At 36.8% G+C, this 25228-nt stretch overlaps 2 protein-coding genes across 2 annotated transcripts; both read left to right on the top strand.

The window, feature by feature from the left end:
* The first annotated feature begins 931 nt into the window (after nt 1-931).
* LOC109208290 (60S ribosomal protein L13a-4) lies at nt 932-3359 on the top strand. The gene is made up of 4 exons (XM_019371377.1): nt 932-1308; nt 2377-2493; nt 2581-2668; nt 3042-3359. Exons 1-4 carry the CDS (start codon nt 1037-1039, stop codon nt 3183-3185), a joined length of 621 nt encoding a protein of 206 aa, XP_019226922.1. The 5' UTR covers nt 932-1036; the 3' UTR covers nt 3186-3359.
* A 3089-nt stretch (nt 3360-6448) lies between these two features.
* LOC109208292 (probable pectinesterase 29) lies at nt 6449-10246 on the top strand. The gene is made up of 5 exons (XM_019371379.1): nt 6449-6836; nt 7589-7748; nt 7840-8052; nt 9415-9662; nt 9912-10246. The coding sequence occupies exons 1-5, from the start codon at nt 6604-6606 to the stop codon at nt 10081-10083; spliced, it is 1026 nt and encodes a 341-aa protein (XP_019226924.1). The 5' UTR covers nt 6449-6603; the 3' UTR covers nt 10084-10246.
* Nucleotides 10247-25228: the final 14982 nt, after the last annotated feature.

Genomic DNA, 25228 nt, shown 5'->3' with positions numbered 1-25228 from the left:
GTTCATTTGCTAAAACTTCAGACTAAACATGCTTAAGTTATTTAGTTCATTTGCTAAAACTTCTGACTAAACATGCTTAAGTTTTTTAGTTCATTTGCTAAAACTTCAGACTAAATATGCTTAAGTTTTTTAGTTCATTTGCTAAAACTTCAAAATAAACATGCTTAAGTTTTTGTCTTGCAGTATGTAATTTTCTAATGAGTTTTTTCCAATGCATGCTGAAGTTATTTAGTTCATTTGCTGAAACTTCATACCAGAACATGCTGTAGTTTTGTCCAGCAGTCTACAGTTTTGTCAATAGTCCTGAAGGGCAAAATTGTCTTTTTAAAATGCTTTTAACAAAAAAATGGGTATGGATGCAAACGAAAAAATAAAACGGGTATAAGTTAAAAGGGGGCGACCAAAAAGGGCGCCCCATGCAATTTTTACGCAAATTTTATGAGAAAACGTTAGACTACAATCCAAAATTTTATAAGTTACCGCAAATATTAGACCACAATATAATATTTCGTGCGCAACCAAAAATTACATGAGCTAGTATTAGATCCAAGCCTAATATTGTTTGTAAGGAATAATTTTTCAGGAGCTATATTTGAACATTTTTGAAAAATAGGGATAAAATCGAAACAATGGCCTAATTAGGGACATCTGCATAAATCGAAGAATTAATCCAAATAGCAATTCACCGAATCATTGAAACTAAAAATAGTCGGTGGAGGTATAATATATGTATTATATGTGTATAATCAATATATACTAGTATATATATATGGCTAGAAAAAGTAAATAATAAATATGACCGGTTATTTGTGTAAAATGCTTCTAAAATAGGACATATACTATTCTATTGGGCCGAAGTCAGAAACCCTTACCACACACTCACCCAAAGCCCAATTACATCCGCTTTCACCATCATATAAATATAACCAAATGACACTCTCTTCAAACCCTAGCAGCAGCTCTGTGTAGCAGACGTTTGAGCTCGATCGAGAGAGAGAGAGAGAGAGCGTGAGAGAGAGAGAAAGAGAGGGAAAAAATGGTATCAGGATCAGGAATCTCAGCAAGGAGGATAGTGGTGGACGCGCGCCACCACATGCTTGGAAGGCTATCCTCAATCTTAGCCAAGGAATTGTTGAACGGACAAAAAGTAGTAGTTGTTAGGTGTGAAGAAATTTGCTTAAGTGGTGGACTCGTTAGGCAGAAAATGAAGTACCTTAGGTTTTTACGTAAGAGGATGAACACTAAACCTTCTCATGGTCCGATTCACTTTCGTGCTCCTTCTAAAATCCTCTGGCGTACTATTCGTGGGTATGTTTTTATTTATTGTAAATGGTGTGCTTTTTAATTGTTTTTTGAATTAAAATTCTATTTTTATGTTATTAGGAGCTGAATTAAGAAGTAGATCTCGTATATTATGTATATGCATTGTGTATATATGGTTCTTGTTTTAGAGATAATTACGTTATGGATTGTAATGGGAAATTTCATTTCATGATGAAGGGTTAGGTGAACTATTGACGTGCTTAATGCCGATTTGGATATATTATTTGTAAATGTATTAGTAATTGATTGCTCACATTGCCAGGGCCAAGCTCTGATTTAGATGAATCCTCATAATGATACGAGTTGAGCTTAAATAAAGAATGAGTCTTCATATCGTCTACCCAACTTGTTTGGGATAGAGGCTCAGTTGTTGTTGTGTGAGTATTTAATTATGCGGTGTTCAAGTGAAAATTAAGAATGTGTGAGTTAGTTTTGGAAGTGTAGATGCTCCTTTGATTGATGTAGACCAGCTTATTTATTGTAGTGAAAGTTCACAAGAGGTATTTATATTGTCTGCCTCAATGTTCTTTGATTTTATTTAGTGCTAATGTGTTTACACAAGTTGGAAAGAAAGATTTTAAGCTAGTACTCCAATATTTGACCTTCCGTCTTCAGGTTTTATCAGCATGCCTGTCTAAATTGATGAAATGATAATTACTGTCATACTTGTAAGCCCAGTGTTTGTTAGTTAAGGATTTGTGTTCAGATAAACGTAGTTTTAAAGAACCCTATTTTTATCCTTGAGAGGACAGATTATTTAGTATTCGAAAGAACTTGAATAGGTAGTCAGTACAGAGGATTCATAGGGATGACGATAGAGGATTCATAAGGATGACTGCTATTGACATGTGATTAAAGTTTACTTGATTAGATGTTGTGTTCTTTATATGCAACCCACTCACTCAATCTAAAGTATCTTTTCTTTTATCTCCATTTGTTTGATGAATAATTCATTTGTTATCAGTGCATTTAGAACTAGTTGATTAGGCAAGTATTGGTAACTCTTCTGCTTGTACAGTTGTCAATTTTAATGTCTTGTTTATTTTACATTAGGATGATTCCCCACAAAACTAAGCGTGGAGCCGCCGCACTTGCCCGTTTGAAGGTTTACGAGGGTGTTCCACCCCCATATGACAAGATCAAGAGGATGGTCATTCCTGATGCTCTCAAGTGAGTGACAGGACGGCAATTATAATTTATTTTATTCTAATATTGTTTCGTTTTTTTACTGAAGCATTTACTCTTCTTCTTGACTAGGGTATTGAGGCTCCAGGCTGGACATAAATACTGCCTCTTGGGCAAGCTTTCGTCCGAGGTTGGATGGAACCATTATGATACTATCAAGGTATGTTTCTCGCATCTGGTCTTTTTCATTGACCATATGTCGATTCTCTCTAGTTGTTGTGTTACCTTACATTTGAAATCAACGGAGCAACTTGAACAGTTAGCTATTCTTGTTAAATAATGTTCTTGACTTCATTTTTATATTCTTTATACCAATATGAAATGTAATTCTCTGCTCGAAGCAGCAGGCTGCGTTCAGTCTATTTCTGCTTAACGCTTGCACTATGAGCCCCGGCTCCTTTTTCTGCACTTCTTGTAGGATGATCTTTCATACCTGTAGTTTGCAAATAGAATTGAAGTCGTTTTTTGTTTTGATATCTAACTCTCTTTGTGGTGCGAGTACCATATTATTCACTCTCCCTTGTTAACCGCAGGAACTTGAGAACAAGAGAAAGGAAAGAGCTCAAGTAGCATATGAGAGGAGAAAGCAGTTAGCAAAACTTAGGGTTAAGGCCGAGAAGGCTGCCGAGGAGAAGCTTGGTCCTCAACTCGCCATTATTGCTCCGATCAAGTACTGAAGTCTAAATATAGCTGTTTGAATTACAATTTTGCTGGAGATTGATGTTTTGGTTTAATTTGTTCCTTCTTAGGACACTGTTTTCAGTTTTAACAATATTTTTCATTGAGCAGACATTTGTGTTTCCTCTATTATCATATATTTTGCTACTTAAAGTTATGGAAGTTTTTGTGAAGGAATCTGAACACATTTGAAACTATATAATTAATGAAGTAAGATAGTTAAATAGAGACCACATGTTTAATAAAATTCACCTTAGATTATATTTTTATCTATTTTGACTTTTACGTAGTTTGTGAGTTAACTGTTACATTATTATTAATTTTTACAAGAAAGTACTCTTAGTTATTTTACAGTAATTATTTGACATCCTAAAGTTTCAATTACTACAAGAACTCAAGTTTAATAAAATGTAAGTCGATGCAGAGAACAATTTTTAAGGTTTTAAAAGTAACCATACAGGAAAAGGTAGTTTCTAAAGGTTTGTATGGCTGAAACATATGGAAATTGAAATTGATCAAAAGAAATAACACTTCTAAGAACAAAGAAAATACGAGAATACTACTAATAGATCTGTCATAATCACTTCTCTCCAATACTTCAATTCTTGTACATTGAACAATTTCAGTATACTATAAGCATGCCATATATACCTAAACAACCAGGCATGACCTATTAAGGCAAGAAAATGATAAATCATCACCAAAACTGTTGTAACACATTTGATTAATATGAAAATCGCTACTATGTGAAATAAAAAGGGAAAAAGAAAAACAAACAGTTAGAAGTTTGAACTTTGAACTACTACAACTAAACTTCAGAGTAATGATTTTTCCAACGGTGATTTTTTTTATAAGTATCATATGAAAATTTAGAGTTCGGTATCTTTTAATTATTGTTTTCAATTGTTATTTTGCTTTATTGACTCTTTCCTTTCCTTAGAGATATAGATTTGAAAATTGAATTGATGTTTACTGTTAAACTGTTCCGAGTAAAATGGAAATTACGAAAATACTACTAAAACAAATTGCGTATATTTTCTTTTGTTATTTTCATATCTTCACATATACTTTTAAACTAATTGTGACAACATTCTGAAAACTATTTTGACAAAAACCTTAATAGAAGCTGAAATTTTAGTTCATGTATCAATCATTAAACCCTCAACGGAAACTTTTGCATTTTTTATTTTTTTTTGTACTCCTTCCGCTCCACTTTAATTAATTTTTTGACTTTCTTTTTTTGTGGTCCTCCATATTTTATATTTTCATATATCAAGAAGAAATTAACTTCTTTTTTTCAAAGTTACCCTTGGAGTAAAGAGCTTAGGAATATTTGTTGTATTTTCAATAAACAAATTAAAGTTAATATAATTAATTTTATTGTTAATTAATGCTAAAACTTAGTCAAATTATTTGCCACAAATATAACTTGCCGTAAAGTTCACCAGCCGTGACCCTCATTTAAGCTAGAAAATAGTGGTTACTCATCATATCGGATGTCCCCACGCCTTTCTTTTTGCTTTAAATTATTAAATGCATTTATTAACATTAATTCAATAGTGAAACTAACCAACAATTACCTGCCGTCCTGCCCTTTGCTTTTCCCGATTCATCTGGTAAGATTTTTTTCCACCTGTTTGACCGTATAATGTATTTCTAAAATAAAAAAGAGAACATTAATGGCTGGAGTGACGGACAATTCTATATATATATATATATATATATATATATATATATATATATATATATATATATATATATTATACATTTTTCGGCTAGCGAATGCAATTAGTATCAGCCGGCTAGCTAGTTTTTATATATTTTGCCCTTTTATGTTCTAGTTGAAAGAGAATTACTTTTGGTTAATTCTGATTTCTATAAAAGAAAAGAAAGAAATCTCCAAGTGTGAGGGCTACATATTAAAATCTTGATCGAAACCTTTAAGCATATATAAAGAATTTTGGGAATTTCTTTTTTTTTTTTTGGAAAATGCCAGTGATACCCAAACCACTTATAAACTAACGAGGAATATGCGTAGCAAAATAATATCGACTTTCGTACGCATTCGTATTGTACCATATATAGGACGAAGATTGAGACAATAAATTTAATGTGAGAATATAATTTTTACTTACTCCATCTGCCTCAAATTACCTTTCGTGATTTCAAAAAAGTAGTTGTCTCAAATTATATGTCATTTTAGAAGTCAAGATAAAATAAAATTATTATTTTTTTTACCTTAACCAGTATTCCCTCCGGGCGTCCCAAAAACACAGTATTTTTTTGGCCTTTTTCTTGTGGATCCAAAATATTTTTTCAGATTCAAAATGATATTAATTATTTTTTCCTACATTGTCCTTGAAAAGTAAATGGTATTGGAATAATGTGTTAGGAGTTTTATGTGAGATAGTAAGGTTAATATGGTCCAATTCTATTGCTAATTAATGCTAAAAGGTGATTTCTTAATTTGTGTGAAAACATCCAAAAAATCACTTATTTTGGACCGGAGGGAGTAATTATTTTTGACGCCTACGATGACAGATAAAAAGAGTAAATATTCAATGAAGAGAAACTATATCTTATTACATACATAAAGGTAAAATAGTCAAAACTCCTTAATTAATACTCCCTCCGGTCCACAATAAGTGACCAATTTGCTTTGGGTACACCTATTAAGGAAATACTAAATTCTAGACAAAAATAGTTAGTGTGACTAAACTACCCTTAATTAAATGTTGCAGCATAGTTATAGTAGCACTTACTTCTCTTTTCAAATGTGAGGAGTAAATGACTTTTTAGGGATACGTACATAAGAGTATTTTTGAAAAAACAAATTGAATTTTTTCATGATTATATAAATGGACACTTATTTTGGGCCAAAATAAAAAAGCAAATTGGTCACTTATTGTGGACCGGAGAAAGAATTTTTTAAGGGGCGTGTAAAAGAAAAAGACTGACAAATAATTTGAGACGAAGAGAGTGTAATAAATTTTTTGTTTTGGGGGTTGGGGGTTGGGGGGTGGGGGGTGGGAGAGAGAGTGACTTAAAAGAAATACTTTTTATCTATCATTTAACAAAAATAAAACTATAATTAGTAGATGGGAGAGATTGAGAGTTAATTAAGTTAGTAATAATTATTACTCCACTATCTACTACCTAATTAGAGTAAGTATCAACGACTTTTCTTTTACCCTCCCTCTTTAATTCTTGACTTTTCATTCTTCTAAAAATAAAACACAAAACCTTTTCTCATGAACTTCAGTTCATTTCAATGTGTCTTTTCTTTTACCCCACTTTCTCTTTTGACTTTCCATTGTCTAAAATTTCATAACCTTTTCTCTTCAACTTCAATTCATCAATCCATATATATATATTCAAGGTTCTTTCTTTATTCTTCTTACAAATAATCTTAAAAAAATGGCCGTATATTTCTTTACAATTATAGCACTTTTGTGTTTGTTTAATGGATTATCAAATGGAAGAGTATTGCAATGGCCATCCATTGGAATGAATTTATTTGGATTTATTCCAACAATTTATGTAGATCAATCTGGTTTTGCCCATTTTGATACAATTCAATCTGCTATTGATTCTATTCCTTCCAACAATTCTTATTGGATTTGCATCTTCATCAATTCTGGCTTGTACAAGTACACTTCTTCACTCTCTTCTCTTCATTTTTATATATGCATATATTTGCAAAATCTCAGGCCCACTTGTGAGATTTTATTGGGTTGTTTTTGTTGTTGCTGTATATATTTGCACAATCTGTTAGTGAATCCAAGATTTAGAGTCAGTAGATTCTGCTCTTATATAGGGACAGATATAGCGTTTCAGCTACGGGTTCAATTGAACCCAAACTTCCGACACAGGATATGTTTTACATGTAAAAACTTACTAAAATTGTAATAAGTATTAGATTTGAACCCATAATTTTAACTCCAGAAGGAATTTAAAGTTAAAAATCTTAAACATGAACACACTAAATTCAAATCCTGAATTCGCCTCTGCTCTTATACATGTGCACAATGAAATCTATAAAGATTTCTACACACATATAATCTGAGGCGTTATTGTTGTTGCTGTCGTTATTGTTCCAATATTTGTTTTGAGGTGGTTTATATATTATTCTACATAAATCATACATAAAGAAAGGGCAATCTGGTGTATTAAGTTCTCGTTATGTGTGGGGTTTGTAGAAGAACCGGACCACAAGGTTGTATGCAGCCTTATCCTGCATTTTTGCAAGACGCTGTTTCCACGGCTCGAGCCCGACATAAATATATGTTTATTTACCACAAAAAAAAGGGATATGTGTGCATTTTTTTCTTGGAGTTCTTTTTTAATTTATTTTATAAATTCGCATTAGAGACTAATTAATTTTTGCATTTACTATATGAAGGGAACAGGTGACAATCCCAGTTGATAAACCATTTATTTATTTAAAAGGTGCAGACGTGAAAACAACTATTGTTATATGGGGTGCTCATGACTCACTTGTTACAAGTCCAACATTTTCCTCTTTTGCTGACAATATTATAGTGGAAAACCTTAATTTTACCGTAAGAAATCTTAAATCATATGACCCTCTTAAGATTTTCTTTTCCTGTTTATATATATTTTTAATGTTATTTTTTTTTGTTTTTGCAATAGAATTCTTATAATTACCCACCTGAGAATAACGGAAATCAGATGAAACCGGCATTAGCAGCGATGATTTCTGGGGATAAATCTGCATTTTATGGTTGTGCTTTCTCTGGTTTACAAGATACATTGTTGGATGATAATGGCAGACATTATTTCAAGCTTTGTACCATTGAAGGTGCCATGGATTTCATTTTTGGTACTGGTCAATCCATTTACGAGGTACGTTTTTTTTTTGTTTTTTTTTGTAAACGTCAAATATTTTAAAATAAATTTTAATTAAACGATTAATATTTGGGGTCGAAGGGAGTATATGTGTTCGCTAATTCCTACCCCCTTCGGTCCACAATAAGTGACCATTTTACCTTTGAAACACTCATTAAGGAAATACGAACTCCTAAAAAAAAGATGTATTCACTAAATTAACCTTAATTAATTTTTACCTTGAGACATTAGAATATATAAATATAGGCAAGTTTTGGAAAAATAAAATTAATTCCTTCTTAATGTAAATGAACACTTATGACCAAAATAAAAAGGTAAAATGGTCACTTATTGTGGACCTGATGGAGTAATTAATTTAGAACTTTTCTACAAATATGTATGAACACACGCTTGTTAACATTTTTGTCAATTTTATTAATGGAGTGGAGACAATTTTAGAGTCAAATGATTCATACATACAAACAAAAATGGTAGCAAAATCAAAGTTTTCAGGCTAGTCTTTACCTTTAATTGGACAATTAATGAACTAAAATCCATAAATAGGCCTTGGATACCTTTAACTTTTCACTAAAGAGGTTAGTATATACAGAGTTTCACATTAAATCTGGTCTTGATATGACAAAAATTGAGTTGCCTTAAAATCATTCTGAGGTTAAAATCTACCCCTCTGTTCATTTTTACTTGTCGAGTATTATTATACACTTATTTTTTGCTAGTTAATTAAATTTAAATTAGTCAGGGTCCCTTGAATTATGTGTTATGTCACACCAGGTAAATTGTTAAACCTTTTCCCTATTACCGCGACTACACATAATGTATTTGTGAATTATGGCCTGTAACATTCCAGCCCACTAGTGATATGACCTCTTTGGATCTAGATCCTTAGACTATAAAATGCGTTACTAAAGTCTAAGGCCTGTTTACTTATATACCCAACATCTCCCGTGTTTTATCGATATGGGATTTACGTAGGGTGTCACGTGGCCAACAGGGGATTTATAAGCAATGGTTTCATATTGAATCCAATCTAGAAGTTAGGAAGGTAAAGTTTGATTGTTTTGGAATGATAGTAGAAAAATTGATAGATAAGTCACCTTTACATAATCGTACATGAGATTTTCACATGGAATGTCCTTCGTAATTTAAATGACATGCAAGGGCGGAGCTAGGTGGATGAAAAGAATTCAGTCGAACCACCTTCCCGAAAATTACTCTGTCTATATAAAGTCAATATTTATTTTGGATATATATATACTAGAGGTTGAATCTCTTTAGCTTCTTCGCGAGTTTTTTTTAATTGTTTTAAATCCCTTGGTGAAGATTCTGCTTCCGACGTGTATGTGACTATTTTTGTATTAGGATTGTACAATATTGGTGAATGCTGGATCAATAGCAGCAGATTATGGAGGATACATAACAGCACAAGGAAGATTAGACCCAAATGATGCAAATGGATTTGTTTTCAAGAATTGTAAAGTAATTGGGAGAGGCAAAGCATATTTAGGAAGGGCATGGAGAGGTTATGCTAGGGTCCTTTTTTATAAGACACACCTCTCCAACATTATTGTTCCTCAAGGTTGGGATGCTTGGAATTTCAAAGGCCACGAGTAAGTCTTATTTTTTACTATCTTCTTATTTATATTTTCACAGCCAAAGGTCTATCGTAAACAATCTCTCTATCTTTATAAGGTAAGGGTAAAGTCTGCGTACATATTATCCTCACCGGACCTCATTTTGAAACAATATTTGATTGCCAAAATGACTACATTTAGGACCAAAATAGTACTATTTGACATGATTAATTGGAAAGAAAAATTGCCAAAACATTTATTAACTATTAATTTTTGTTTTTTTAGGGACCAATTGACCTTTTCAGAAGAGGACTGCGATGGAGATGGAGCTGACACATCAAAGAGAGTTAAATGGGAAAAGAAATTAAGCAAAAATATGGTGGAATCTTTAACAGATTTGTCTTTTATTGATACTGATAATTGGATTAATGGACAACCTTTTATATTGTTAAATTAGACATTAGTCACAGTAATTAAGTGTTTTTCTTTCTTGCTTTCTTTCCTTTCTTTTGTATGTCCTTTTACTCCACTAATTACATGTACTTTAGTATCCAAGAACATGAATATGAAACCTAATGTTATTTTGATTATCAGCAATTTTTCAATATATTTTATATTCTTGGCGTAGAATATGGATATTAAGTTATGTTTTATATTTTATATTTACCCATTATGTTCATGAATTTCCTATGCAATTGATCTTTACGAGAGTAACATTTGGTCTATTGAATATTGGAAAAATACAGAGAAGATTAGCATGACCCCTGCGCAAAAATGGCACACAAATCGAAAAATGGTCCATTTTTTTTAAATATAAAAAAGGAAAATAATAAAAGGAAATATTTTATTATTTTAGTTTTTTCCCCCTCTACTCTTATGTGATGGGAAGCCAAACAACAAGAGGAATTAAGTTTTCATAATAATCTTAGTACCACCAAATATTTGGTCTTCTTTTAATTTTATTTATTAATTAGGAGGAATTTCAGGAAAGGTAATTGCAAATCTGACTGCAATATTATTCTTATAAAATACCTTTTTAATGAAGAATAGATATGTTACCAAATGTGTTCTCCATAGGATGATAATAAAACCAACCAATTTAAGTAAAACATTCATTAATTAAATCGGTATAGGAAAGCCTTGAGCTACTTGACTAATGACGAAGGTATTTTTGGGCCCAAAAAAAAGGGAAAAAGTTATGATATTTTTAAAAGTTCAAGAGTAAACTTAAGTAATTTTTTCCTTTTTAATAAACTACCTCTAAATTAAAAAATCCAGTAAGTATGGGGGGTTGAATAAGTTTTTTCTCAGTTGCATAGGGGTCCTTCAATTTTTTTTTTTTTTTTTTTTTTTTTTTAGATGGAAAAAGGGGATTGCACGCATTTAACTTCTTGCAAATTAGAGGGGAAATACCACAAATGCTTGCATTATTTGAAACATCTAAGTATAACATAAAATACAACCATGATCAGAATATAAATTTTATATATAAGAATGTAACTTTACAAAAACAAATCATTAGTGTTGGTAGTCCATTTTTTCTTCTAATACACTTTTACAAACAAAAGAGCTGTTGCTCATGACCAATCACGGTATTTTTTGTAAATAGTTTGACCACTATTATCTTCATAACCCAAATAGATACCATCATCTTTCACATTATATATGCATCTTTCAGTACCTTTTGGAATAAAATTACTTCCATCATGAATGCAATGTTTTATATCGTTAAATACATCAAATACAGTTCCTTTAAAACCCCACCAAAAGTGACAAAAGTATAAAGTACGAGACCATGCGCAAAATTTCCATTTGTAATCTGTTCTCAAGGGAGGGTAAGCGTGCCCCATATCGTCATTTTTAGATGCACAATGAAGTTGTAGTTCAGGAGTATTGTTAGGAAGATTATTAAGAATATGCACCTGACGCTCATATTTAAACAACTCGCAACCTCCTTGAATGTGGTAGGGCATGATGATAAATAACAAGAAGATGATCTTCACAAAGGAGTGAACCATCTTGAGAAAATAATTAGGATGATTTAGAATTATGAAATTACTTTGCTTTGTCCCAAGTGTTTTTGATGGTATATATAGGATAAATATGCTGAGACTTGTTATGTTATGGAAAGCAATACAATTAGAGGAAATAAATTTAATTTTTTTTGGGTCACAGTTAATCTTATTACCACAAAAAAATTGGTCATTTGTTTAGTCTATTTAGGAAGATTTTCTCTGAAAGGTAATTACAAATTGGGACATCCTTTTAGAATACTTGTTAATAAACAATAGATATTTTACCAAATATTTTCTGCATAAGATGATAATAAAGTCAACCAGAATAAGTAAAACATTCATTAATTTAATTGAAGTGGCAGGTTGTTTAACATATTATTCTTTATGACCTCCTAAAACCGTCTTTCAAAATATTCTTCTATTTGCCATAAATTTGCTGGAGCAAAAGCAGATATGGTTCGGTATTTCCTTATTTTCTGTATTGGTTATATTCTTTATATCTTGTCTAGTCTTACCAGACGACACAAAAATTTTGAATCACAAAAAATAAATTCAACAACTAGGACGAGATGATGAAAGACTAAGAAAAAAAGTATAAGATTTACAACTCTTATGGTACTCGTCAACCTGAGTACTCTCTTCATTTTTACTTGTCCATGTCTGATTTGGCATACCTCTTGAGAAGTAATTAATAGAATAATAATTTTACTATATCACCCTAATTATAATATGTTGGCATGAATTGAAAATGATTAGAAGTATTTAATAATAAGGGTAATATAGGTATAAAATGATGAATTATCTCTTGGTTTTACAAACTGGACATAAAAATGAACGGAAGTAGTAAACAAAATTTCCCTTTTCATAGTTACAAACTAAGTGGGCGTTTGGACATAAGAATTGTAAAATTCCAAAAAAATGAAAAAAACTTTCAAGCGAAAATGGTATTTAAAAATTAGAGTTGTGTTTGGGCATGAGTATAACTATGGGTTGTTTTTGAAGTTTTGTTAGTGATCCGAGTGAAATTTTTGAAAAACAGCTTTTTGGAGTTTTTCAAATTTTCGAAAAATTCTAAAATGCATCTTCAAGTGAAAATTGAAAATTTTATGACCAAACGCTAACTTCGAAAAAAGGTAAAAATATTTCGTAAAAAGTGAAAAATTTCTTATGTCCAAACGGGCTCTAATTCTTATTCCATCTAAGTGAATGGGCGAAACCAAAATTTAAAAAGAAGAGAAGGCAAAGCAGTGTTTACTAGTAATTAAAATGAAGTAGAATGCATAAGTACATTGAATAATTACTATTGTTTACCCTTAAAATGAGTAACAATTGAATTTATACGCGATTTAAAGGATATGTAATTTAATTTAACACGAATAATCTAAGAACGGTAAATAATTGAATTAAAGAAAAACAAAACGATCAAACCCAATGCGATGGACGATTAAGCCTAGCTTTATGATAGATGCTGGAAATTGGTTCTGATCCAGCCCTCAGAACCGGCTCGGTTACAGCTCAATAAACAAGCAGCTGAAGAACACTTTGAACAGTAGCTTCTTCCGGTAAACATTGATATGCAGTTGATATCGGGCAGGATTTGTACCGTAATATCCGGTTAAGGGCGGATATTTCGGCCTCTCGTTTGTCTTGTCTAATCGTATTTCCCTTGGCCTTGGTTCTTCACTTTGTTTGCTCGAGCTCAATGCTTGGCCGTGTCCGGTTCTGGGCGCACCATTCGTCCTCCCCGGGCTCTGATATGTGGAAGCCCTTGGCTTTACCCAAGGTCATATCGGGTCGTGCTGTCCTCACGTTTCTTTACCGGGAAATCGGGTAGCTTAATTTATTCCCGATTTTACCCGCACACAATTATAGTACAAAACTTCCTAAGCTAAATGAAACATGATTTCATTGTTATGATTCCCTAAGCAAGTGCTAGCATGGGCCACAGAGCTAGCATACAACAAATATATACGCTTCCTTCCTTTCCCTGAGGTACGTAGTGATATTAAATTTTGTTAAATTGTACTAGTGTAAGATTGTAAAATTTAGAATTTTGCTTATACTGGGACTTTGAAATCAACATAGATTTTGCCACACTTAAAATTTTAGTAAATCACCACCACTGCGGCTAACTATACCTAATTTGTAGCAACTGATTCTAATTAAGTGATGACTCTAATCCTCTAAAACTAAAAACGTCTTGCTTTCTAAAAAAAAAAAAAAAAAGAAATTGCTAACGAAGTCTCAAATTTGAATACAAAAGGATTTTACACGTGATTTGCATATTTGTTGTTTGATATCATGTACGAGAAGAGGTAGTGGGCGACCCAAGAAGTGTTCGGGAGAGGTGATCAGGCAGGACATGGCAAGGCTTCAGATTTCCGAAGACATGGCCCTTTATAGGAAGGTGTGAGGGTGGAGCATTAGGGTTGTAGGTTAGGAGGTAGTGGAGCGTTTTTCTACTTCGTACCAGGTGAGAGACTTGTCTGATAGGGTTGTGTCCTAGACTGCTAGTGGTTATTGTCGTGTCCATACTATTTTCCACTTTTCATAGTACCGAGCCTTACATATACGTGTTATTGTTACTGCTTTTCATCTATTTTCTTGTACTTATGATACTGTTATTATTTCTATGGTTTCTGTTGATGGTACTGATATATTGTCTTTTTTGTCTCCTTGAGCCGAGGGTCTATCGGAAATAGCCTCTCTACCCCCTTGGGGTAAGGATAAGGTCTGAGCATACTCTACCCTCCCAGATCCCACTTGTGAAATTTTACTGGGTTGTTGTTGTTGTTTGATATCATGCACTTCTGCTAGAGTGGATTAAGTAGAATAATGCATAAGTAAATTGAAGACAATAATGTGCTTGCTTGAACATGTAGGCATAATATTAAAATTACAAAATACCTAAAGCTAATTGAAGCACGATATTTTTCTCATGCATTTACAAAGCTCAATGCATGTTAACTTTACAAAACAGCATATTAGATGCACAATGAAGAATGCAGCTAGAAAGAGCAGCATAGTGTAAATCACACGCGCAAAAACGTACGTCAAGAAACTCGTCGAATTTGCTTAATCGGTCACCAGGTTGTTGCTGGTGATAACTCTTACGATCATCAGTGCTCCCATATTTGTTCATCAGTTAATACTGATTGGAGTAGTCTACCAATGTGGGACTTTGTTCGCGCACCTATCAGTTTTTTGGTTGATAGGGTTGAGGAAGGGAAAGTTAGTAGCATCATCACAAATAGTAATGTTAGAAGAGAAGAGTGTAGCTGTTGTTTGCACAATAAGCTAGTAATTACTAAGTAGTAATAATAAGAATGAAGACCGAAAGAAGCATTAAAAAACTTGACTACTCCCTCCGGTCCACAATAAGTGATCAATTTGCTTTTTTATTTTGGTCCAAAATAAGGGTCCATTTATATAATCAAGAATTTGTTTTTCCAAAAATACCCTTATTATGCTGCAACATTTAATTAAGGGTAGTTTAGTCACACTAACTATTTTAGTCTAGAATTTAGTATTTCCTTAATGGGTGTGCCCAAAGCAAATTGGTCAATTATTATGAACCGGAGGGAGTACTTTTTTGCCCTAGATGTATGGACTCGTATATAGAGAGGAGATAACAGTAAGGTCAAAATATTTAGTTTAAAGAGTGATTCTTGGAGAGAAATTGATGGTTTCCGGTGTGGGGCGATACACTCTGGTTTGTCTAAGATGGTGAATGGGAAGCTTCATTGGGTCACCAGTAATGGGGACATCCTTTCTATTGATTTGGCTGATGAGAAATGTGAAAAGTTGGCACTGTCCCCCTTCTACCGAAACGAACACTTATCTTGGAAGCTTGGAGTGTTTGTTAGTGATCTTTCCGTGTTTCCTAAGTATGAAAGAACCAACATAGATGTGTGGCCAATGAAGGAATATGGGATCAAAGAGTCTTGGACAAAAATGTATACCATCAAATTACCTGTTGATAGTTCTAACGATGTGCAAATTCCACTCTTTTACGAGTCAAATAAAGGTGATATGTTGTTTGTGTCTGGGCAAAGTTCCATGATATACAATCTAAAGGATGGCTCAGATATCAAAAGATCGCCCGAGTATATAATTCCTATTTTCTTGCAGAAATCTACGTCAAAAGCCTAGTTTGTCCAATTTTAGAAAACGAACCAAGGACACAGCAGCAACGGCTGCAAGGTGATTGGCAATTATGTAGCGAATGACTTGTAAGTCAGTGCATGTGTAAAAGGACATCTTTTAACCATATTGCTTGTGATCTTGTTAGTTATTTTTCCCTTTTGCAGTATTTTCATGAGACAATTATTTTGCAAGAACAGTTGTTTCGGCTTTAATCTAAATGATTCTGGATGTTGTTTCTCTTCTTGACCTGTGTTTTAAGACGGACGTTGTGCCTCTAGACTTGGTATAAATAAGGAGCACCAGGGACATGGAAATTGTGGCAGGTGAATGCGCCAATTATGTCTAGGTGTAGCCATTGCTAGGGTGATCAGCTGATCTTGGGGCGGCTGCTTCAGTAATCTACTTTAGGGGAAAACTTAGTAAGGGAAAAAGAGGAAACTCGGGAATTATCAAACAAAACAACCTCTCTACTCCCTGGGGTAGGGGTAAGGTCTGCGTACACACTATCCTCCCCAGACCTCACTTGTGGTATTTTACTGGGTTATTGTTGTTGTTGTTGTCAGGAATTATCGAACACGGGTTAAGTTCTGAGATTAGCATCTAGTATTGGTGTTTTCCTTTGCTGCTAATACACAACTGCTTAATTTCTTCTGGATTATTTTTGGTGCTTTGACTGCTTTCATAGTTGCTAATAGCTAAATGTATATTTTCATTCTTTTTCTTATTTGGTTCATCAAAGGTTGAATCATTTTCACTTAGGCAGTATATACATGAGCAAGCGCACATCATTTTCACTTAGGCAATTGTATCTAAACTAGGGATGGCAATGGGCGGGGCAGGTTAAAATAATTTTTAAAGCGGGGCGGGTTGCGGGTTTAATGCGGGGCAACTTTGAATTTTATCTTTTTTGAAACAAAGCAATCATTTCAACTACAATTTCACATTCTTCTTCACTAGCACGAATACTATTTTGATTTATAATTAACCAATTTGCATAAGTCTCACCAAAATGATATTACATAAGTCAAGATATCCTATTAGTAATAGGAAATGATAGCAACCCATTTAGTTAGGAAGATCAACGTAATACTCTCTCAGTTTTATGTTTATGTGAACTCTTCATTTTATTAAATAATAATATGTCAAACTAGTTAGTTTTGAAAAAAAATAAAGAAACAAGAACAAAAAATTAAGTGGGGCGGGGCGGGGCGGGTTGAAAACTAAAAAAATAACTATGTAGGGCGGGGCAAGTTAAAATTTTTATGAGTTTTGCCAAACTCGCCCCGCCCCCGCCTCGCCCCATTTTCTATCCCTTATCTAAACCTTGACTTTTGTTAAGAATACTTACATATTATGGTTTATCTTTCAAAATAATAAACGTTAAAATAATTAGGTGTCACAGATTCTTGGTTATGAATCATATGAATCACCAAGCGAGAGATGAAAACCCTTGTTTAATGCGTTTCAAGTGTAACTCTGTTTGCTATATCATCATCAACTGTCTATTGGGTTTTGGATATTTGACTTGTCAATGAAGTCAAGCAATTCAAACGACCAACTTGTCACAACCTAAAATCCCACTTTAAGAATCATGATAATACCTAGTCCCTAGGAATAGGTAAGCCTAACATATGTTGAGTTATTAACAGATTTAAACTATTTAACCATTAAATAAAAATCAATAAATGACATACATAGTTAAAAATGATCTATAGTTACACGTTTTTCCAAAATCGGCAGTATGGAGTTATAAGCTCTACTGAGTACACTAGAAATCTCTAAATAGAATACTGTTCTGGAATGAAAATAAACAGTAGCAATGAAAGGCAACAGAAGGTGACTCCGAGACCTGCAAACGCAAAGGCAGGTATATCTTGAAGTCTCCGCAGCAAATCACAAACAGCTAACTAACGTCCGGTACGCTCCAAGGTACCTGAATCTGCACGGAATAGCTAATTATTCTTATGGGAAAAAGATATTGTCAAGAGTTTGACACACTTGCATAGCATCTTAGTCATTAAACCGAGGAAGCAATGGAGTTATGATGCGTAGGCCAAGGCAACTTATCGTACACTAGTGGAACAATATGATGGAGAAAGAAAAAGAAGCCAAGATCCAAGACGTGCGCGTTTAGAAATTGTTGCAAGTTAGATTTGTTGGATTGGGATTTTTCGTGACATAGTATGTTGCACATGGATCAACATGAGTACTCTGTGTCATGAAGGCGGGACAACAACACAGAGTCAGAGGCGGAGCCAAGATTTGAACCTTATGGATTCGAGGTTAGGTTCTAAATTAATAAGTTGTACATATTCAATGAATTTCTTAAAATAAATAGTTTGAACAAAAACTACTGGGTTCGGCCGAATCCGCACTCTGCCTCCGCCCCTGCACAAAGATCTTTTTTATTACCAATGGCAGAGAAGAATGGCTATGTACGCCGTACGGTGAGTATTCATGGAAGAAGATACCTCGTCCCAAGAGGCAGGGTCAGAATGATCAATCCCAACCTGGTACTTGGTCTAAATTTGGCGACTTGAAAACTGTAGATAAATTAGGTCGAGGACAGGGCCGACCACGGCATAACAACGAGGAGTCGTCCTCAGAAGGATTACTGCCGAGGACGAGCAACTGGAGTAAAGAAGTAACGGTAGGATAGGCTTGAAATGGACATAAGGAATAATCCTTTGGATATTCCTTACATTGTACTTTTTAGGGTTTCTTGGGAATATCCCTTTTAAATAGGAAGAGATAGAGAACAAAATGGATCTTCACTTTTCTTGATAAGAACACTTTATAAAGAATTCACGGAAAAGTATATACAAATATTGTCTTATTCACTGACTACTTGGCTCAACATACGTTATTCATTCTCTGGTTGATATATCCAAGGATTCCTTATCCATCTTCACTTCCCATCCTTCCACGTTGTTGTCAGGTGGGAGAATCATCCAAGTCACATAATATTTGGGTGATAAATCCCCTCTTATTACATTTATTGCCATTGTCTACATTTATTGCATGTTCTTATTAGTATAACATTCATCGGCAATCATTGAGCTCACATCCGATATTCATTATTCTTAAATATCATACGTACTGCTGATATCCTTCAACATTAGATCTAGAATTTATTATATTTAACTAAGATGCATCCTCTATTTTAACATTAATTAGTTTAACAAAAAGCTTAACACTTTTTGGTCAAACAATTTGGCGCTATCTGTGGGGAGTTTTTAGTTAAAATTTTAGTTCCTTCTAGATCATAAAAAAGGACAGCCATCCTTTCCTCGTTTTCTCGCACTAACAATGGCAGGAAAAGGAGATGAAATACAGAAAGCAGTAGTGGGTGTCACTATCAACATCTTAAACACCATCAACAAGGATGACAGAGATGACAATGAGAATGTGACGCCAAGTGCTATACCCGGGCGGAGTGATTCACCTCCCACTCATGGAAGTGTAACCGCTTCACGTGGAAGCTCCTTCACGTGAAAGGGGAGCTTCCACGTCCACAGCTGAGGAAGCGCCACCAGCGGTGAAAAAGTTGCTGGAGGAGTGGCTGACAAGTACTCTAAATAACATACTCGACAAACCCGTTCAAAGGGCGAATAGAAACGTTGTGCAAGCAGATACCACAGCGACCACCGGCGAACAACCGGCTCCCCCAATAGGTAACACTCACACCGCTGTTGATGCAGGTAATGACGCACTTGCATCCATTCTGAAGAAAATGGAAGAAATGGAAAACTAGAACAAAGCACTTCGCGACCAGATGAAGGAGCATCAAGAAAGGGTCGATAAGATACCGGGCGCCCCAAAACTACTACCAAAACGGGATGTAGGCCTATTCGTCGAAAAACCGTACAACGAGGGGGCGGCCACGCATGACATACCCAATACCTTTAAAATACCACCGTATTTGAAGATATACAACGGCACCACAGACCCCGAAGATCACATCATTCATTACGTCATAGAGGTGAAAGGCAACGACCTTTCGAAGGATTAGGTACAATCAGTGTTACTGAAGAAGTTCGGCGAAACCCTAACGGGGGAGCCTTAACTTGTTAGTCACAATTACCAGCACGTTCAATAACAATGTTCGAAGAAATGCCCGACAAGTTCGTCACCGCCCACGCCGGGGCTAAGAAAGCGGAGGCTAGGGTGAATGATATATTTGCCGTTAGGCAATCGCCTGGCAAGGGACTCAGGGACTTTTTCGCTCAGTTCAACAGGGTACGAATGAGCTTACCAAATGTATCAGAAGGGATGGCGGTGGAAGCTTTCCAAAATGGGTTGAACAAGAATGGGTCGAGAGCAACTAGAAAGTTATTAAGCAGACTCATGAAATACCCTCCCACCACTTGGGAAGAAATTTACAACACCTACTGCACCGAGGTGAGAGCAGACGAGGATGACCTTAACGGTCCAACCCAACGGTTAACCTCAGTCCAAACAGAGTCGAGGAAAGACCGTCGTAATGGTGGTCGAAGAGATCAGTCAGGTCCACGCCTCAGCCGAGACATGCATCAACCCTATGTCAGAACAGCCATCCCACCATCTCCTCGACTTGCAGAAGGGCCGCCAGGATACATACAGGAACTCAGCGAAACGAAAGAGGTATGCCTCCACTCTTATCTGCTCACAATTTTTGTGTTTCCCCTTCAGAAATAGTGTACGCACTAGAGAAGCTTGGCACAAAGGTAAAGTGGCCGCAAAAAATGAAGTCTGACCCAAGTACCCAAAAGTCAAACGTCCTCTGTGAATTTCACCAGGAATGGGGTCACAAAACCGAGGACTGCATAGCCCTATGGCAAGAAGTAGTGAATACGCTGAACTAAGGGAACCGAGGGAGCTGATGAGCGACTGAGGACGAGCCAACTTCGGCCGCGGGCGAGAACAACACCAAGGCCCTCCAAAGCCACCCTCCCCAACTCGCACCATCCAAATGATCATCAGCGGAGGCTATGAAGCAGAAAATAACCACGTGAAGTTTACCACCACACACAAAGTTAAGCGGTTGATCACCCACGAACGGTATGATGACCTCGAAGATAGTATCATTTTCGATAAGTCAGATACCTACGGTCGCGACTTTTCCTCACTTCGATGCTCATGTAATTACCTTACGTATTTTGGATACTGATGTAAAAAGAATAATGGTAGACGACGAAAATGGCGCATGTATTATCCACCCTCGAGTTCTCACGCAAATGAGACTCGAGGAAAAGATAGTATACGTTGCATAACTTTAACAGGTTTTCACAATGCAGTTGAGCGAACCTCAGGGGAAATAATGCTACCCGTTCTGGCCGGGGGCGTCACCCTAGAAACGACGTTCCATGTCATGAACCAGGACACAACTTACAATGCCATCATAGGGCAACCATGGATACATGACATGAAGGCCATCCCTTCAAGCCTGTATCAAGTAATCAAGTTCCCTACTCCATGGGGGATATTCAGCATCCGAGGCGAACAACGTATAGTCCGAGAATGCTATCGCATTGCTCAGGATTGTACATATACTCAACAGTTAAAGGGATTAGACTTAGAAGCGTAGCAATTACCAAAGTCGGGGGACGAACTCGACGCACAAAAAGACGTCATCAGGGACCCCGACATCTTGGAAGACGCAGGGTCAACGGTAGAAGACCTCGATCCCGTCCAACTAGACATTGGCGACAACAGAAAAAAGGCCTACATCGGCCATAAACTCTCAAAACCAGGTAAATTTCATAAATTTTTAATTGACAACGCCGATTTGTTCGCTTTCTCCCATGCAGATATGCCAGGTATCCTGAAGGACGTTGCCACACACAAGTTGAACGTCGATCCACTCTACCCCCCAATGCGGATATGCGTGGATTTCCCGGACCTAAATAAGGCCTGCCCGAAAGACTCCTTTCTGTTGCCTCATATCGATCAGCTCATCGACGCAACAACAGGGCACGAGTTGTTGAGCTTTTTGGACGCCTACTCAGGTTCAACCAAATCCTCATGGAAGAGGAGGACCAGGAAAAGACTACTTTCATCACCCACCAGGAAACGTACTATTACAGAGTCATGCCATTCGGGTTAAAGAATGCAGGGGCAATTTATCAAAGGTTGGTCACCAAGATGTTCTATCAACTCGGTAAAATAATGGAAGTTTACATCGACGACATGTTGGTCAAATAAAAAAAGAAGGAAGATCACATCGACCACCTGAAAGAGGCCTTCGGTATACTAACGCAGTACGACATGAAGCTGACCCAAAAAATATGCCTTCGGCGTAACTTCGGGAAAGTTCCTCGGCTTCCTGGTATCACAAAAAGACATTGAGGTCAACCCCGACCAGATCAAAGCCATTGAGGAAATACCTAAAGTATTAACCAGTAAGAAATAAGTGCAAAAACTGACAGGCCGTATAGCCGCCCTGTCGAGGTTCATTTCACGATCCTCCGATAGGTGCCACAAATTCTTCAACGTGCTAAAAAAGGACAACGGGTTCCAGTAGAATTCAGAATGCTTCGAGGCCTTAAGAGAGCTAAAGGCATACTTGTCCTCACCCCCGCTACTCGCCAAAGCAGAAAATGGCGAACGCCTCCTAATATACTTGGCCGCATCAGATGTCGCGGTAAGCGCTGTGTTGGTCCGTGAAAACAAAGGTGCGCAATCTTCAATCTATTACATTAGCAAAACCCTGGTCGAGCCGAAAAAAGGTAACCCCACCTCGAAAAATTGGCCTTTGCGTTGGTCATAGATTCACAAAAGCTTAGACCCTATTTTCAATGCTACCCCATATCGATGGTGATGATCTTCCCCCTACATATCATCCCACATAAACCCGAACTGTCGGTGAGATTGGCCAAGTTGGCCATAGAATTGAGAGAGCACGATATAACATATCAGCCGCGAACAATGATAAAGTCGCAGGTACTTGCCGACTTCGTCGCCGATTTCAATGCCAAAATATTGCCCGAGGTCGAGCAGGAAACTTCTCGCACCTCCCCTAGGCTACCCGACCTATGGGTCCTATACACCGATGGCGCATCCAACGCGTCAGGATCCGAACTGGGACTTGTACTTGAGGTCCCAACAGGCGAAGTTATCCGCCCATTCATACGGTTCCCCGATATGACTAACAATGAGGCCGAGTATGAGGCCGTAATTGCAGGACTTAAGCTAGCTCTCAAATACGAGCACGGCGAGTCGTCCGCAGATGCGACTCACAACTAGTTGTCACCCAAGTCACAAGGACTTTCCAAATCAAAGAGCAGAGGCTACAAAAGTACCAGGATGAAATTCATAAACTGCTGCTAGAATTTGACGAATGTCGACTCGACCAGATACCTCGAGCACAAAACATCGAGGCAGATGGCCTCGCCAAGTTAGCAGCGGCCACCAAAAACATTACAAAAGAAAACGTGGTCACCCTCGTCCACTCGTCAATAGAAAAACTTGAGGGACACTATAAATTTGACTAGGGACTAGCGCAACCGTATTATAACATATTTGTTGGAGGCAGTACTCCCATCAGACAAAAAGGAAGCCAAAAAGCTTTGAATGCACGCGGCCAGGTACAACATCATAAACCACAACCTATACAAAAGAACGCTTGGGGGGCCCTTGGCAAAATGCCAAGGGCCGAACCAAACAAGACGCATCCTCGAGGAAGTACACGAAGGCCACTGCGGTGCCCATACCAGCAACCCAGACCTCGACAGATGCCTCATTCTGGCGGGTTATTATTGGCCCACAATGAAGAAGGAAGCCGCCGACTACGCCAAGAAGTGTGAGCAGTGCCAGAAATATGCCCCTATGATACACCAAGCAGGCGAGCACCTCCACTTGGTTACATCGCCATGGCCGTTCATCAAATGGGGAATGGACATTGTCGGACCCCTTCCAGCAGGGCGAGGTAATATACGATTTCTTTTGGTTTTAACTGAATATTTTTCCAAGTGGGTAGAAGTAGGTGCGCTCGCCCAAATACGCGAACATGAAGTTATCACATGCATATGGAGAAACATCATATGCCGCTTCGGCATCCCTAAAGAAATCAGTTGTGACAACGGACCCCAATTCACCGGAAAAGAGATCGCCGAATTCTTCGAGAAGTGGCACATCAAGCGAATACTCTCCACGCCATATCACCCTGCCGCTAACGGCCATGCCGTATCCTACAACAAAACAATACTAAATATCTGGAAGAAAAAGCTTGAGGACGCCAAGGGACTATGGCCAGAATTGCTACCAGAAGTACTGTGGGCATATCGCACCATGCCAAAAACAAGCACAGGAGAAACACCATATTCACTAGTCTATGGGACTGACGCCATGATACCAGTCGAGGTCGGGGAACCAAGTTTGAGATACTCCAATGAAAGCGGACCAAGCAACGATGAAAACAGGAAACAAGACCTCGACGAAGCAGAGGAGCGAAGAGGCATGGCCTACATAAGAATGATAGCCCAAAAATAGCAAGCAGAAGGGTACTACAACAAAAAGTCCAAAGTACGGCCACTCAAAGTCGGAGACTATCTACTCAAGGCCAAAACATAGGCGAGCAAAAACTCAAGAGAAGGAACCAATTGGGACGGGACATACAAAATCATAGCAGCAACAAACAAAGGATCATTCCAACTAGAAACAATGGAGGGAATACCAGCTTCTGAAAACGGACGCCCTCCAAGTCGTACTCTTTTTCCCTCACCCGGATTTTGTCCTAATTGGGTTTTCTCGGGGAGGTTTTTAATGAGGCGACAAAGAGGACGTCTCGAAGTTCAAGTATGATTCATCGCCCCGCCTGCAGATTTCTTCTCCTGGTCGAACGATGAAGGGACTAAGTACACTGGAACTTCTCCAATATGTGTATGGAACAAACAGAAACATGAAGTATTCTCCAATGAATGGAACAAAGCAGCATCTTTGCACTCCAAGTCACTTTATACTTTACATTCGACCTTGCTCGAATTACTTTACATTCGACCTTGCTCGAATTACTTCACATGTGACCTCGCTCGAATTACTTCACATTCGACCTCGCTCGAATTACTTCACATTCAACCTCGCTCGAATTACTTCACATTCAACCTCGCTCGAATTACTTCACATTCGACCTCGCTCGAATTACTTCACATTCGACCTCGCTCGACTTACCCTACATTCGACTACGCTAAAACACTACATGCAAACGACCAAAAAGTTAGGGACTTCACTGCATAGCAGAAAAAAGAAGAGAGAGAACGAGAATCCAGAAATACATAGCAAAAAGGCAATCATTCCATTTCATTTGTCAAATTAAAACTTTTGACAAAGGGGTTTGAGAACGCCCTCACAAAAATAGCAAAGCAAAACAAAAACTAAGTACAACAGCTTCACGCCACACCGTCCCCATCGGCGTACTCATCATCGTACCAAGGATTAGAGGCAAGCCTATCCGTGGTGTCATCA

Source organism: Nicotiana attenuata, unplaced genomic scaffold, assembly GCF_001879085.1.
Source record: "Nicotiana attenuata strain UT unplaced genomic scaffold, NIATTr2, whole genome shotgun sequence".
Classification (NCBI taxonomy): Eukaryota; Viridiplantae; Streptophyta; class Magnoliopsida; order Solanales; family Solanaceae; genus Nicotiana; species Nicotiana attenuata.
The sequence above is the reverse complement of the archived record's forward strand: the minus strand, read 5'-3'. Positions and strand labels throughout refer to the sequence as shown.

What these genes read in the sequence shown, in the direction of transcription:
- LOC109208290 (XM_019371377.1), top strand. Translation starts at nt 1,037, where the DNA reads ATGGTATCAGGATCAGGAATCTCAGCAAGGAGGATAGTGGTGGACGCG. An exon ending in GTCATTCCTGATGCTCTCAA is followed by an intron (nt 2,494 to 2,580) that starts GTGAGTGACAGG and finishes CTTCTTGACTAG; the next exon opens with GGTATTGAGGCTCCAGGCTG. An exon ending in ACCATTATGATACTATCAAG is followed by an intron (nt 2,669 to 3,041) that starts GTATGTTTCTCG and finishes TGTTAACCGCAG; the next exon opens with GAACTTGAGAACAAGAGAAA.
- LOC109208292 (XM_019371379.1), top strand. Translation starts at nt 6,604, where the DNA reads ATGGCCGTATATTTCTTTACAATTATAGCACTTTTGTGTTTGTTTAAT. An exon ending in ATCAATTCTGGCTTGTACAA is followed by an intron (nt 6,837 to 7,588) that starts GTACACTTCTTC and finishes TACTATATGAAG; the next exon opens with GGAACAGGTGACAATCCCAG. An exon ending in TGGAATTTCAAAGGCCACGA is followed by an intron (nt 9,663 to 9,911) that starts GTAAGTCTTATT and finishes TTGTTTTTTTAG; the next exon opens with GGACCAATTGACCTTTTCAG.